General features: G+C 41.6%; 2 protein-coding genes across 2 annotated transcripts in view; both read right to left on the reverse strand.

The window, feature by feature from the left end:
• The window catches only part of LOC308092759 (uncharacterized protein), a gene marked incomplete at both ends in the record, with an annotated part of 28,043 nt that extends 20,845 nt beyond the window's left edge, over positions 1 to 7,198 (reverse strand). The window contains 3 exons of the mRNA XM_080438861.1: positions 3,871 to 3,967; positions 6,917 to 7,004; positions 7,101 to 7,198. Coding sequence (XP_080294987.1) covers positions 3,871 to 3,967; positions 6,917 to 7,004; positions 7,101 to 7,198 — 283 coding nt within the window. The remainder of the gene's footprint in view (positions 1 to 3,870; positions 3,968 to 6,916; positions 7,005 to 7,100) is intronic.
• LOC308093012 (uncharacterized protein) overlaps positions 1 to 17,092 on the reverse strand; it is a 151,202-nt gene that overhangs the window by 73,043 nt on the left and 61,067 nt on the right. The window lies entirely within an intron of this gene.

Here is a 17,092-nt window from a genome sequence, read left to right on the forward strand (position 1 = left end):
AAATCTTCTCTTATGGGGGTCCCTGGCATATCTTATCAAATGGGGGTCCGCGGGCTAACAAGTGTCAATTTGGGGGTCCTTGCCATGAAAAAGTTTCAGAACCACCTCACTACACAGTACAAACTCACTTTCGATCCCTGATAAACTGTCTGTTCTCAGCGCATAAGCCAAACTGCACACTTTGGGTGCTCATATCCCCCTACGGGTATGGTCTAGTTTAAAAGTAAACAATATTTGTTTGACAAGAAGCTCAGACTGTACAAAAGGAGGTACCAGAGAGGCCTATCAATGAATCTAGAACACACTCAATCTAACAACCCTCAGTGTTTCTGGAGTGAGATTAACAAACTGGGCCCCAAACGTCATAGGAAGATTCCTATGGAAGTTTGGCAAGGGCAAGAATTATCCTCAGACAGAGAGAGTGTGCTTGGGGAATGGGAGAAGGGATTCTCTGGTCTTTTTTCAAAAAATGAAATAGGTTTTGATGAGAGCTTTTATGCTGAGATATGTTCACAGAAGAGAAACTTAGAGGAACAACACAGTGACAATGATTTGAACAGAGAGCTGAGTAGGGAGGAGGTTCAACAAGCAATTGACATGGCTAAAAGAGGAAAAGCTCTGGGTATTGAAGAGCTGTACAATGAGGTGCTTAAATCACCTAAATTGTCTGATGTTCTATATTGTTTATTTAAATGCTGTTTTAATTCTGGTATGTTGCCTTCCATCTGGCTGAAATCCATTATAAACCCAATACCTAAGTATTCTAAAGATGATCCAAGGGTACCATTAAATTACAGAGGTATTAGCTTACTTAGCACAGTTTATAAATTGTACTCTTCTCTTTTAAATCGTAGGTTGATGGCATTCTTGGAACATAATCACCTTTTGGAAGATGAACAAAATGGTTTTCGTAAAAAAAAAGAGGGCCTGCATAGATCATATACACACAGTATGTACTATAATTAGGAATAGAATTCAGGAAAATAAATCAACCTTCGCATGTTTTATTGATTTCCAAAAGGCTTTTGATTTTGTTGATAGAGATCTTCTTTTATTTAGGCTGCTTACAACAGGAATGAATGGAAATTTTTATTCTGCTATCCAGTCCATTTATAAAGCACCTGTGGCCTGTGTCAAGCTAAACGAATATTATACCACATGGTTCCCCACACCATCAGGGGTGAAACAAGGAGATTCGCTTTCCCCAACTCTCTTTGCTATTTTTATAAATGACTTGGCAAAGGAAATAAAACAGATGGGAGTGGGAATAACATGTGGGGAAGAGAAAGTGAGTACTTTGCTTTATGCAGATGATTTAATTTTTATGGCCGAAAATGAAGATGACCTGCAGAAAATGTTAACTTGTGCTGATGGTTGGTGTAAGAAATGTCGCCTTTCTATTAACCCAAAAAAGACAGAGGTTATGGAATTTAGAAAACCTGGTAGGAAAATAAGTGAATATCAATTCCACTTTGGCTGTAACAAACTTGAATTCACAAGCAAGTATAAATACCTTGGACTTTTCCTTGATGAACATATGTCATTTTTACACGGGACATCAGTGCTAGCAGACTCGGCAAGTAGAGCTCTAGGAGGTATTATTGGAAAAACCAAAGTCTTAAGATATATGGGATACGCTACATATACTCAGTTATACCAGTCATGTGTTTGTCCTATCTTGGATTACTCCTCTGGAGTCTGGGGTTTCAGGTACTTTAACAAAAGTGTAAGTGTGCATAATATGGCCATTAGATATTTTCTGGGAGTTCACAAATTTGCCCCTATAACTGCTGTTAATGGTGACATGGGATGGATACCGTGTGAAGTTAGGTGGAAGATTAATGTGATAAACCTGTGGAACAGAATGCTTGACCTGCCAGATGACAGAGTGGCAAGTAGAATTTTCAGGTGGGATATTTTAATAGGAGGTTATTGGGCACGGAAAGTGTCAGATCTTTTTTTAATGTCTCCTCTCCATGAATTGAGTACGTGGGGATATCATTTGAAACAAGCCATTGTGGCTTTTATGAGCGATCCATTTTAGCTGACCTTGTATTGTAAACTGTACTGCCTTTTCTCTGCAATCTTCAAATAAAGTATTCAATCAATCTAAATACTGAATCAAGCAGCCTGAGTAGACGATAAAATGACCCAAAATTTGTTTGTAAATTAAATATCCTTTTAAGTGCCTTGCTCAAATGACACAATGATGGCAGTCCGATGAACATCATTGTTGATGATTGAACAAAATAATGGAATATCAGGAATCAGGTTCTGATTGGTGTTTTTTTACCTATAACTGCACCGATCTGTGTCAAATTTTAAATGTGCTCTCCCTAGAGGCCAAGGAAAAACTTTTGCCCTGCATTTTTCACATCTGCCTTTTATAGCGCCACCGACTTATGTAAAACTTTTTTTTTTATATTACTCTTTCAGATTTAATCAAAATTTCACGCAAGTACACATGATCTAATAGTCAGGTGATCAAGAAGGATCTGTTTGATTTTTCATATTCCAAACATTGCAGGCCCACAATAACCTACCTGGGGCCTGTTTCACGAAACCTGGATTAGGGATAAACCGGGTTTAATTGGCTATCCTGGTTTAAATTATCCAGGATCAGCCATGAATCGGTTTCACGAAAGCTGAGTCAGCTCGAGTCGGCAGATTAATTTAGCCAGTAAACCTGGATATGTTTATCCATGATCCGGTTTCACGAAAGAAAATTGAAGCAATCCTGCCTTAGTTACCATGGAAATTTAGCTGTGAAGTTAGCCTGGTCCGGACCAGGCTAACAGCCAAGCTTTATTAATCCAGTGCCTTGTTCTTCAAGTTTTGTGAAATAGCTGTTAGTCCAATGACTCCAATCGTAAACCAATGAGTTTTTCCACACTTATTCAATTCTTATGCGAAAATCGAAGATCTACAAGCCCGAATCTTTTTGGTCTTATGGCGGCCGGGGGTCCCCGGCCCCCCGTGGACCCCCAGACCCCCGTGTACCCCGTTGACCCCCGGCCCCCCGTGTACCCCCGGCCCCCCATGGATCTCCGGACGCCCGTGGACCCCCGGACCCCCGTGTACCCCGGACCTCTGTTAGGGGTCAACGGGGGTCCGGGAGTACACGGGGGGCCGGGTACTCCCGGACCCCCGTTGACCCCCGGCCCCCGTGTACCCCTGGACCCCCGTTGACCCCCGTGGACCCCCGGCCGCCAAAAGGCAAGCTTTTCACTTGTAGATCTTTGATTTTAGAAATTAGGAAAAGTGTTTATAATTATAATTCCAACATTCACTTAAACTCCTCATGTTTAAGCCTAACTGAATTATATATTTATGGACTTATATATTATGTATATAAATGAATTGCATATTTTTGGACAACTTGTGCATTTAATTTGTCGGCAATACTTTGCCACGCTTTCTCCCTGGATCTATATTTATTGCGGCCGTGTTTCCTTTCTTGCTTATTATACATTTTACTTCCTTGTATGATTCCATGAGCTGCTGCAGTGCTGCTGTTCAGCCACAGAGAAGAACGCCGCTCTGGTTTTGGGCTCCATGATTGGTCAAGTTCAAGGATTCTGCGACTTTCATGGTCTTTTATAGGAACTCACATTCAGCCTGGTTTAACGATCCTGGCTCGACAAAGCCGCTCCTTCTCAGCCCGGCTTGGCGTTCGTGGAACTGAATAAACCAGGCTGAACAGCGCAGGCTTGTCAAACCTGGATTTGCCTTTCAAACCAGGATAATTTAATTCCTCTTTCGTGAAATAGACCCCTGGTGTTGCAGTGGGGGGGTTGGTTGTTTGTGTCGTCTTCAAGTCTCCTGGGAAGTCAATGAATGTCTGCACTTTGCTGTCAAAAGTCACCTGACATCTGACCTTCATCAGGTTGCTGTTCATGGTCAGAGTGGTAGAACATCCAGGCTTGTTGTCTTTAATCAGGGAACCATCCTCCTTCAGCCAGCTCAGCTGCGCAGCTTTTATAATGTTCAAACAGAGAGCATGTTAATGTCTGTTCTGTCCCTCTGTTTCCTCTGGTGATGCTCAGTACAGACAGATAAATCCGTTGATCGTGTCTTCTATTATTCTCAAATCGCTTATTCTCAAGGTATAATGACCAGTATCTTCAGCAGTGATGTCTTTAACAGTCAGAGAGCAGTTAGAATCCAAACTCATTCTGTTTGCTTTAGATGGGGTTAGTTTACTCATTTGAATGAAACCATTCTCAGCCACAACAACAACAGACTTTGCATCTTTTTCTTCATAAAGCCACGCAGTTGATTTACAGCCAGGATCATCAGGTAACATGTTACACGTCAGATTGACAGTATCTCCAGATCTTGTGTAGAGGTCTGTCTGTCTGTCTGTCTGTCTGTCTGTCTGTCTGTCTGTCTCAGTGTGTGTCAGTGAGGCCAACAGATTTTAATGGTGCAAAACCAACGTTTGGACCCGATACAGATCTTCTTCCTGAAAAGAGCAGTGTTGCGTCTTTTTTTCTTAAAAGCCTTCTGCACCGTGGCACCTTTTGTGCTTAGTGGTTTGTCATTTCCTCATGACATTATGCAGAGAGTTTCCTTTGGAAACGTTCAGTTTACGTGTACAATAGACTTTAATGTCCCTTATCCCATTTTGGGCGGGAACCCCTATTTGTAAAAAATACCTTTGCTATGTACAGTATATAGCAACATACATTTGTTGTAATTTGTTGTAAAAGTTTTTCAGAAAACTTAGGTCAGGATTTAAAAGGCGTTTTTATAATCGGCCTCAGGTCTAAATGGGTTATATAGTAGTGATTCTCAAACCTTTTCATGCCTAGGACTCCCAATTAGATATATAATTGGCCACGGACCCCCCCCCCCCCCCCCCTTCACCCCATCTGAAAATGTTTTGTGCCAGGGACCCCCAAAGGAGAAGATTTGTGTTTTAAAAAAGTAGCAGATGTACAAGCTTGCAGCTTGCAGACCTTGTAGATCTGCTATTTTTTAATAGCCAACTTATAAATGGATACAATGGTTAAGATTATTGTGATGCTTTTAACCACTTTAGCTGGGAACCCCCTGGCATCCTCTCCAAGGACCCCACTTTGAGAACACACACACACACACACACACACACACACACACACACACACACACACACACACACACACACACACACACACACACACACACACACACACACACACACACACACACACACACACACACACACACACACACACACATTTATTTAGTGTAGTTTAGAAGGAGAAATTAGTCAGAGGACAGTGGCAAATAAAATAAAATAAATCTAAAAAAGCTTATCCATCTATAGTCCCAGTCAACCAAAAGTGTACATTATATTGGTTACTTGTCTAAGTGTGTGCAGGACAATACAATGTATTCATTGTATTGTATTGTGTATATATATATATATATATATATATATAAAATTGTGTTTCTTAGACACATCCCACAGCCCTGGGGGCTAATGAATCACAGTGAGAGTTTTGTTGAGAGTTTTATTGATTGATTGATTGCATATTGACAATTTAAAAGTACAGGAGCACAATACAAAAGCCAAATGGATTAATCATGAAAAAGAAGCCAGAGGCTATGGCTATCTGGGGGTCCATGTAAAAGTTTGGTAACCCCATGCTATAGACAACAAAAACTCTAAAAACGCAAAACAATCTACATTGGAGAACTTTAAAAGAGCACTTACAGGTGGCTGCAATTCAGATCTAGCCCCTGTAAAAAGACAAAGCCTTCCCAAGCCATAGTGCTTTGGTTTCAAATCCTCTTAACAGACCTTGTATTGAACTGTACTTCCCTGTGCTTGTCTTTACAAACTGTTAATACAGTATTCAATCAATCAATCAATCAATCAATCAATCAATCAATCAATCAATCAATCAATCACTGCCTGAGACTTAGATAGTGATTTGAAGCTAATTTATATACACTTGACAGCTAAATAAATGACACAAACCAAGAAACTATAACAAGGAAAGCATTTTACAAAGGCCCTGGTAGCTCTCCTCTGGATGTTGTCATGGCTAGCTCCAAGCCAAACTGAACCAGTACCCTTTCCTGTAGCGTGTCTTTTTAAGCAGGTGAGGCAAACCATCCCATGACCACTAATTGGTAACTCTATATACTCAAACAAGGCTAACTAAGGCCCATGAGATATTTTACACAATTATGTCATAATGAAGTAAGTCAAATATGTTCATTACAATGTTTCCCAGGTGCCAATTAATTCACAGATTATTAACTAAAGCCAAAACATAATACCAACATAAACACACACCCCTCCTCCTCCTCTACAGTGCTTGGCCCATTCCAATTAACAGGATATCCAGCACTGCAGAGGAGAGACAGGTGACCCCACAAGCAATTCAACTTCCCCATAATTTGTCCATTTACTCCATCTTCTATTAAACTCAGGCTCATCATTTCTAATTCTGAAAGTTACCACCACGTGGATTCAAACCCCCAGACTCTGTGGTGATGGGCAACTACTTTACCACTGTGCCACCCGAGCACCTTATGTGTAATCAGTTATAATGCAGGGTAAGTTGTAATGTAATGTGGGTCAGTTGTGGTTCCAACACACAACTCCTCTCCTACCTGGTGTTAGTTGGGGGGTAGAGACAGTGGACAGTGAATCAACAGGTGGTTGTTGGATGGTAGAGACAGTGGACAGTGAATCAACAGGTGGTTGTTGGATGGTAGAGACAGTGGACAGTGAATCAACAGGTGGTTGTTGGATGGTAGAGACAGTGGACAGTGAACCAACAGGTGGTTGGATGAACGAGGCAGTGGTAGAACGAGGTGGTGTTCCAGTGGGAGGGTTGCTTGTTTGTGTCGTCTTCAAGTCTCCTGGGAAGTCAATGAATGTCTGCACTTTTCTGCCAAAAGTCACCTGACATCTGACCTTCATCACGTTGTTGTTGATGGTCAGAGTGGTAGAACATCCAGAGCTGTCTTTTATCAGGGCACCATCCTTGTCCAGCCAGCTCAGCCTAACACAGATATCATCATATACAAACAGAGAGCATGATAATGTCTGTTCTGTCCCTCTCTTTCCTCTGGTGATGCTCAGTACAGACAGATCAAACTTGTGTTCTTTCCTCCCAGATGGTCGACAGGTATAACGACCAGCATCTTCAGCTGTGATGTCTTTAACAGTCAGGGAGCAGTTAGACTCCAATTTCATTCTGTCTGCTTTCGATTTCCGGTTTAGTTTATTAATGTGAAACAAACCATTCTTAGCCACAACACCAGGCGTTGAATCTCCTTTTTTTGTATAATTCCACGTAGTTGATTTACAGCCAGGATCATCAGGTAACGTGTTCCTACATCTCAGATTGACAGTATCTCCAGATCTTCTGTAGAGGTCCACAGGGTCCTGTAGGTGAGTTTTGTCGACTCCAACCAGCAGAATGAAAAACAACTGAATCCATTTGATCCCAGACATTCTTGTCTGTCTGTCTGTCTGTCTGTCTGTCTGTCTGTCTGTCTGTCTGTCTGTCTGTCTGTCTGTCTGTCTGTCTGCCTGTCTGCCTGTCTGCCTGTCTGCCTGCCTGCCTGCCTGCCTGCCTGCCTGCCTGCCTGTGTCAGTGAGGGTGACTGGAGATTAGCACTAGTTTTGTGGTTGAAGTTCCTTCCTCATTCATTAACATGTCATTCTGCGGAGGTAGAGTTTCCTGTGTAAACGTTCAGTTTACATGTAGAATAGACTTTAATGTCTCAGTATTTATAGACTCTAAGCCTGCATGGCACATATCTGTGTGTATGTTTATTGTTTATAGGCTCTTTATGGTCTTTGTCATGTACAGTATATATACTTCATAAGGCCCAACCTTCCATATTCAAAATGATAAATCTATAGGCTATAGATCCTTTATCCAAAGTGCTTTACAATGTGCATTACATTCACCCAGTCATTCACACATATTCACACAGAGGAAACCATGCAAAACTCCAACCTGCTCATCAGCAGCAGTTGGGGCTTCAATCAAACCAGTTACCTTCCATTTTCCAAGCGGCCGCTCTACCTTCTGAGACTCTGACACTCTAATACTATGTTTAAACAATTATTTTTTGTTCATTTCGTTTCACTCCCTTCTAAAGTAATTTAGAAGGAGAAATTAGTCAGGGGGTACGGTAGCAAATTTTAAATCTAGACCCAGTCAAACAAAAGTGTACATACTTCATATATTGGTTAAAATAATTATAATAATGATCGATAGATCTAAGACCTAATAATGTTGACCGTTTAACGTGATAAAAAAGAACTAACAGTTATGGGTGTGACGAGCATGAGATAGAGGTGTTAACCACGACCTAAAAACACTTCAGACCCACATGTCTCAGAGACGCTGAGAACTACTTCTGTGTGACACTGACTGTACATTTACTTCTTTGCAGACGTTAATGAGGCCAATTCTACAAATGCCTTCTAAATCAGTAGTTCTCAAACTTTATTTGTGCCAAGGACCCTCAAAAATGTTCAAACACTTTTAAAAAAAAATTAAAAAATAGCACATGTACAAGATCGCAGTGCGGCACAAAGTGACGCACTGTGAGCTTGTATATCTGCTATTTTTGAATAGCCAACGGTAAAATCAAAAATGACACAAATGCTTTCCCAGATTGAATAGCTTAATCCCACAGTGTGTGTGTGTGTGTGTGTGTGTGTGTGTGTGTGTGTGTGTGTGTGTGTGTGTGTGTGTGTGTGTGTGTGTGTGTGTGTGTAAACAAGTGATTGTGGTTGTAGAAGTCCTCAGGGTGGGATGTGTCAATGACCACGTGGTGCCACCAGTACCACACATCTTCAGTTGTACCATGACCTCATCGGGTCCTAAACAGTCCTGTTAGTATCGTCTACGTTTATTTTGTCTGTTCTTTGGAGTTCAACACGTCTTGTTTAAAGTGTAGTATATTTAATAACATAACATCCACATTTGTTAGCATTATTTAACTTCACAAATCTAGGTCATATATTCACTCTACAAGTACCTACAGTCAGACACAAGAGTGTATTCAGAGGTGCCTTTTGTTCTGAGCTGGTTGGGGGTTACAATTAACATTCTCTTTGTTGTTTAGCTGGGAGACAGAGGTCTATGCATCTGTCTCCATCCCCTTTCCTGCTTCATACAGGTGCAAATTGAATCAGGGAACTCAGAGGGTGATCTATTGTTTGTCTGGGGGGGTCTAAACTTTTGGAGGCTGACCCCCACCCACTTATTCAAAATGTGACCACGGCTATATAAACTGTACCGAAATGTATCTGGGTGTGTGACTCAGCAGCCGGCAGGCTGTTGTGTGGTGTGGTGGGGACCTCAGGGTCCCCATAGGAAGCTGTTTGTACTTATGCAATAAATCGGATGCAAAGATACCTCACTGACTAGTGATGACTCCATTCATTCTACAACCACTCATTCTCACCACTGGGACATCAAACTATCTGCAATAAGGCGTTGTTGGCAACTCAATAGAGCCTTTAAGGCAGTGGAAGAATATACCTCATATGGGTTGTCTGCAGTGGGAAATATACCTCATATGGCGTTTTTAGTCGGCAGTCGCGTTGGTTTGTTTTTTTGGGGGCGCGAGTCTCCAGGGATACTGAGCCAGGCGTCGAAAGAACATGCAGCGGCGTTTTTGCCTTGCGGTGGGTGTACGGATCACGTTCTCTTCCTGAGACGTGGGGGGTCCACTGTGTAGGTGATCATGGACATCGGCGCGACATGACGACAACTTTTCGAGGATCTACAAGGAGGGGACGTCATGACTAGGTCTAGGATGGCTGTACAACTCGTCTGGATGCACAACTTGTCGCCTGCGATCGCCCGTGGAGCGCTCTGTTGTGAAAATACAGCTATCTGTTGACTGGGCAACACGGCTGGGGTGAGAGGATGACATTGGGGGGACTGCAAGAGAGACATTATCGAGCAGGACGCTGCGCATATGGGACCTGGGATTGTATTTTTGTGATAATGGTGGGTTAACCTGTGGGGCGTTTGGCGGCCATGGTGGAAGTGATGCAAGGGTATTTTTTTACTTTCTGGTCTCTGGGATTAAATGTGGATTTTTTTATTTTCGTTGAGTCGGCGGCTGAGATTGATGTAAGAGATTGATGCGCTGAAAGTTTAAGTCACCTTACAATAACAATACAATTCCATTGTCCACAATCATGTACCTTGGGGGCTGAACGGGCCTATTTTAATGGTTGTGGGTTACTAAGTGATCTTACAATAAGAATGCAGCTCCGTCAGTCACAATCACGCGACTTTGGGGCTCAAGTGCCTATTTTGCGTGAGTGTGATTTTGGAGGTAATAAGTCACCTTACATATTGCTACTTCACATTGTGTATAACATTTTTCCCAGAGTTTAAAGGTTAACTGGAGGATCCTGCACGCTAATTGGAATTGGGGGATACCTAATAGGATTGACTGTCCCAAGGCTGCTGGGCTGGGCACAGGGTACAGAGTGTACAAGGGTGCTGGCGTTGGGATGAGTTTTCTGTCTATTTGATGTAATTCACCGTGTCGCTGTACTATGTAATCCTGGTTTTTGTATGTGCATTGTTCTGTATGATGTTGTTTGCTGTTTTGGTCTTCCTGAATGTTTTATTTTTTTCCTGGTTGGTGTTCCGGTCGCTTTTCATGGGGGGCGGATTCTTTGTGGTTCTTTTGAAATATACGTGTTTGTGAAAGACGTTTAATGTCTCTCATGGGGGGTAATGTAGTATATTTAATAACATAACATCCACATTTGTTAGCATTATTTAACTTCACAAATCTAGGTCATATATTCACTCTACAAGTACCTACAGTCAGACACAAGAGTGTATTCAGAGGTGCCTTTTGTTCTGAGCTGGTTGGGGGTTACAATTAACATTCTCTTTGTTGTTTAGCTGGGAGACAGAGGTCTATGCATCTGTCTCCATCCCCTTTCCTGCTTCATACAGGTGCAAATTGAATCAGGGAACTCAGAGGGTGATCTATTGTTTGTCTGGGGGGGTCTAAACTTTTGGAGGCTGACCCCCACCCACTTATTCAAAATGTGACCACGGCTATATAAACTGTACCGAAATGTATCTGGGTGTGTGACTCAGCAGCCGGCAGGCTGTTGTGTGGTGTGGTGGGGACCTCAGGGTCCCCATAGGAAGCTGTTTGTACTTATGCAATAAATCGGATGCAAAGATACCTCACTGACTAGTGATGACTCCATTCATTCTACAACCACTCATTCTCACCACTGGGACATCAAACTATCTGCAATAAGGCGTTGTTGGCAACTCAATAGAGCCTTTAAGGCAGTGGAAGAATATACCTCATATGGGTTGTCTGCAGTGGGAAATATACCTCAAAAGCAGTATCAGGAGGGGAGAAAAAAAACACCTAGGGTCCAAATGGACACTTAGGCGTGTGTAACTCTGATTGTGTACAAATGGAACCAAATGGACCGTAAGCAAGTTAAATAAATACAGAGGATTTTAAAGTGTAGCTCAGCGTCCCAGGGATAAAAAAAAAAAAGGTATCAAAGGAGGGTCCATGGTCTGTTTCATATCAAACTGGGCGTCCTTCAAATGAGAACGTTTGACAATAACAGGCCTTTCTATTGAATGAGGTATTGAAACCTAAAGAAAAAAATATCACATATTTTCTTTTTCTTTTACATTTAAAAATATATATATACCGTACACAGTAAACACTTTGTAAATATATATTATATTTTCTAAATATATTATCATAAGATCTTTGCTTTCGGCTTTGGGACTGTGATTGGGATTCTTTGACTTGGCCTCTTAGAAGGTAAGTCTGCTGGAAGGATCATTAGTTACCCCCAGGCACCCCGAGGACGCCATGTGAACGCTGATCCATAGTCCATAGTTTTATTTGTAATATATTACTTTTTAGTGATCTTTACACATCAAATTTTTAGGACTTCAGTACTGTACTGCACTGTGTCAGCTGGCCAATAGAGGGCAGCAGAACGCCTCAGTCAGCAGAGCTCAGTCCAGCTTGTTACAACCTGTCTCAGAGGCCATAACAAAAAGAAGGAAGACACACTGGTATAAAGGTGTATAAATAATGACAAATTAACTCAAACGTATCAAAGAATGGCATGGAGTATGTTCAGTGGAATCAGTAGTGTCAGCAATGTGGATGTGTGATCAATGTAGTGTGGTGTGTTGAATGGTGCAAACGTAAGGCTAAATATAGCTGCAAGCAGCGATAAGCGGGGCCAGGGAATGCAGAAAGAAAAAATAAAGAAGCAATGATAAGTAATATGCACAATAAGCCATAGAAACATAGAAGAATGAACTTGAGAGAAAGAAGACCATGCAATTAACAAATGAGCATTTTAAACCCTCAATAACCCTAACCTCTGTAAAACAACGCCTAAGCCTATCCTCAAGAAACACTATGTGTAAACCCAAGAATGCCAAATCATGATCACCTCAATACATTGTCGCGGACAGGGATCGAACCAGCGATCTACAGACTCCGAGGTTGCCTCTCTTCTCATTGAGCTAGATATATGGCCTCCCTGGTAGTGTCTGTTGATATTTATAAGTATTTCCGTCCATTATGAACCAAGCCTCTGTGTCCCGAACTACTCTAGATCACTGGTTCACAAACCATTTACCAATAAAGGCATTTTTGTGTCTCCTCGGAACGAAAACTAGTGAAAGTAGCCGATCTACAAGCTCACAAAATCTGAAAAGTTTTGAGATTGTAGATCGGCTATTTTCACAATGAAGTTTGTCATACATTGCAAAAACATACTCTCTCCAAGAAGCATTTCATGTTACCTTTAACAGTTGCACATGCATTAATTGATACAGTCATGTTTTGTGCGATACAATTGAAAAGTAGCCAGCAAGAGGTGAGGCTTGAACCGGCGACCCTGATATCCAGAGGCTGATGCGAGACGCCATTGGACCAACAGACCAGAACTAGTGAAAAAAGAATTCACACTAACACTAAGATCACTCGTTCACAAACCATTTACCAATAGAGAAATTGTATGTCTCCTCGAAACCGAAACCAGTGAAAGCAGCCGATCTACAAGCTCACAAAACGTTGCTATCTGAAAAGTTGTGAGATTGTAGATCGGCTATTTTCAGAATGAAGTATGTCATACATTGCAAAAACATACCCTCTCAAATAAGCATTTCATGTTATCTTTACCGTTTGCACATGTATTCATTGATACAGTCATGTTTCTTGCAATTCAACTTAAATGAGTCTGCATCAAGTGAGGCTTGAACCGGTGTGGGTACAAGATATGCTCGGCCTGCTCGGCCATGCGCGGGTCCTTCGCCTGCGACTGACGTCACACACTATGATTGGCTGTACGTCTGAACGATGACGTGGCACATTCTGATTGGCTTGTGGCTTTTTTTCTTTTCAAAACTTTATTGAACACTGTAACAAATCACATTAACTAACTGTTCTTCATATAACAATGTTATGTTGAACGTCTTTTTCCAATGGTAACCTATTTATATCATTGATATATAAAATAAGTTTGAAAAGGGCTTAATGGTGATTATTTAGTGAATAATGGACAATTTGTTTGTTTTAACAGAACGTTTTATTAAATAAGTTTGAAGATGCTTAATGGTGATTATTTAGTGCAGAGGTCTTCAACAGGGGGTCCGCGACCCCTAGGGGACAGGGGGTCCGCGACCCCTAGGGGATAGGGGGTCCGAGACCCCTAGGGGGTCCGCGGAGGTACAGCAGGGGGTCCGCGAAATTGTTTGATTTAAAAAAAAAAAGTATTGACATGTTAAATAAGTTTGATAAGGGCTTAATGGTGATTATTTAGTGAATTATGGACAATTTGTTTGTTTTAACAAAACGTTTTATTAAATAAGTTTGAAGATGCTTAATGGTGATTATTTAGTGCAGAGGTCTTCAACAGGGGGTCCGCGACCCCTAGGGGATAGGGGGTCCGAGACCGCAGATGGGACTTATAAGGGCCCAAATGTGTTCTAAGAGCAGCATTCAATTTCATTGGTCCTCGTACCTATTCAATTTCATTGGTCCCCTAAGCGGGGTAGGGGCGGGGTTAGAGGTGGGAGGCGGGTTCAAAGGAATTTTGAACTGTGCAGCGGCAGCCATCTTGTTTCACCCTGCTGCAGCTACTGTTAACTGCCTACTGGTCCTCTTCTCTGCTCCTGATAAATAAAACTCCTGCTCCCATAAGGTAAATCTTTTAAACATTAATAGGTTTGATTAAGCTATGGTTTGCTAGCTAACTAACTAAGCAAGGTGCTGATTGTTTTGATTAGCCTAAGCTAAGGTTTTCTAGCTAACTAACTTAGCAAGGTGCTCATTTCAGCTTAGTTAAAAAAGACAAATAAGAGCAATAACAAGACAGAAATTAGCTGTTGGTTTTACACGTGCCACTCTGCCTTGAAATGCAATGTTATTTAATCATTTTCAAACATAGCTAGCAAGCTAATAAGGCAACTTCTGCTACAAGGCAATGCTGTGTCCTAAGAGCAGCAATTTAACTTTGTTCTATGCATACCATCTAAGCTGCCCTGAGAGCAGCATTGACAACGTGCCCCCAGAGCAGCAATTTAACATTGGTCTATGCATATTATTAAAGCTGCTCAGAGAGCAGCATCGACAAAGCAGCAATTTAACATTGGTCTATGCATATCATTTAAGCTGCTCTGAGAGCAGCATTGACAAAGTGCCCCAAGAGCAGCAATTTGATATTGGTCTGTCTATATTATTTAAGCTGCTCTGAGAGCAGCATTGACAACGTGCTCCCTGGGCAGAAATGTAATATTTCTCTATGCATATCATTTAAGCTGCTCTGAGAGCAGCATCGACAAAGCAGCAATTTGACATTGGTCTATGCATATCATTTAAGCCGCTCTGAGGGCAGCATTGACAAAGTGCCTTAAGAGCAGCAATTCAATATTGGTCTATTCATATCATTTAAGCTGCTCTGAGAGCAGCCTTGCCAACATGCCCCCAGAGCAGCAATTTAACATTGGTCTATGCATATTATTAAAGCTGCTCTGAGAGCAGCATCGACAAAGCAGCAATTTAACATTGGTCTATGCATATCAATTAAGCTGCTCTGAGAGCAGCATTGACAAAGTGCCCTAAGAGCAGAAATTCAATATTGGTCTATACATATCATTTAAGCTGCTCTGAGAGCAGCATCGACAAAGCAGCAATTTAACATTGGTCTTTGCATATCAATTAAGCTGCTCTGAGAGCAGTATTGACAAAGTGCCCCCAGAGCAGCAATTTAACATTGGTCTATGCATATTATTAAAGCTGCTCTGAGAGCAGCATCGACAAAGCAGCAATTTAACATTGGTCTATGAATATCATTTAAGCTGCTCTGAGAGCAGCATTGACAAAGTGCCCCCAGAGCAGCAATTTAACATTGGTCTATGCATATTATCAAAGCTGCTCTGAGAGCAGCCTTGACAAAATGCCCCCAGAGCAGCAATTTAACATTGGTCTATGCATATTATTAAAGCTGCTCTGAGAGCAGCATCGACAAAGCAGCAATTTAACATTGGTCTATGCATATCATTTAAGCTGCTCTGAGAGCAGCATTGACAAAGTGCCCCAAGAGCAGCAATTTGATATTGGTCTGTCTATATTATTTAAGCTGCTCTGAGAGCAGCATCGACAAAGCAGCAATTTGACATTGGTCTATGCATATCATTTAAGCCGCTCTGAGGGCAGCATTGACAAAGTGCCTTAAGAGCAGCAATTCAATATTGGTCTATTCATATCATTTAAGCTGCTCTGAGAGCAGCCTTGACAACATGCCCCCAGAGCAGCAATTTAACATTGGTCTATGCATATTATTAAAGCTGCTCTGAGAGCAGCATCGACAAAGCAGCAATTTAACATTGGTCTATGCATATCATTTAAGCTGCTCTGAGGGCAGCATTGACAAAGTGCCCTAAGAGCAGCAATTCAATATTGGTCTATGCATATCATTTAAGCTGCTCTGAGAGCAGCCTTGACAACATGCCCCCAGAGCAGCAATTTAACATTGGTCTATGCATATTATTAAAGCTGCTCTGAGAGCAGCATCGACAAAGCAGCAATTTAACATTGGTCTATGCATATCATTTAAGCTGCTCTGAGGGCAGCATTGACAAAGTGCCCTAAGAGCAGCAATTCAATATTGGTCTATGTATATCATTTAAGCTGCTCTGAGAGCAGCATCGACAAAGCAGCAATTTAACATTGGTCTATGCATATCATTTAAGCTGCTCTGAGAGCAGCATCGACAAAGCTTTGTTGTCACACTTATGTTCTTTTCTCACTTTAGCTATCTGGATGACTTGGCAGATGCAGGGAGATTGAAGGTCTCCCACTCAGCCTTGACTGATACAGAGGCATTGGAGAAGGGCCTGGGACAGCACATTTCCATTGATGAGGAAGGGATGTGCTCTGTGCCAGCAGAGTCAGACCTCAGCCACAACACAACAGACTGTGCCATCCAAACAGTGGATTTAGTGAAGATGCAGTGTGACTGTAGCTCTTATAACAAAGGCAATGTATGCAAACATGTAGCTTTAGCATGCGCTGAAGCACAGAACAGATGTGTAGATATTGATAAACTTTGTTCTGATGTTGCAAAAAACATGATCATGAACCAACAGTACCATATGGATGGTGACTGCCTCACTGCATATCACAATAATGACAAACCAACATTTGCTTTCACTGGAGAGCCTGCATTTTGAACAGTTACGGACAAAAGTGTGTGTGTTTGCACATCAGTGACTGTTTAAAAATAAGACCTGTCACATGTTCCTATTGCTGAAAGTGAAAATGCAGAAAGTGAAAATGTTTGTCTGCCTACAACTGTGAAATCTCATCATGAGCTTCATTCAATGATAAGAGATCTGCATGATTGGAGTACATCAGAAATGTTCAAGTACAGTAATGAACTGTACACAGTTGTTAAGAGGGCACATACATTAGCCTTCAATAAATGTGGGATTCAGTCACATAAAAGAAAGATCTCTGCACTCCATGCTTACCGCCAGCGAATGGAAATTGCTAAACGCAGTGAGCTTTACAAAAAGCATATAAAAAA

The sequence above is a fragment of the Gymnoscopelus braueri genome (assembly GCF_963280865.1).
Source record: "Gymnoscopelus braueri genome assembly, chromosome: 10".
NCBI lineage: Eukaryota > Metazoa > Chordata > Actinopteri > Myctophiformes > Myctophidae > Gymnoscopelus > Gymnoscopelus braueri.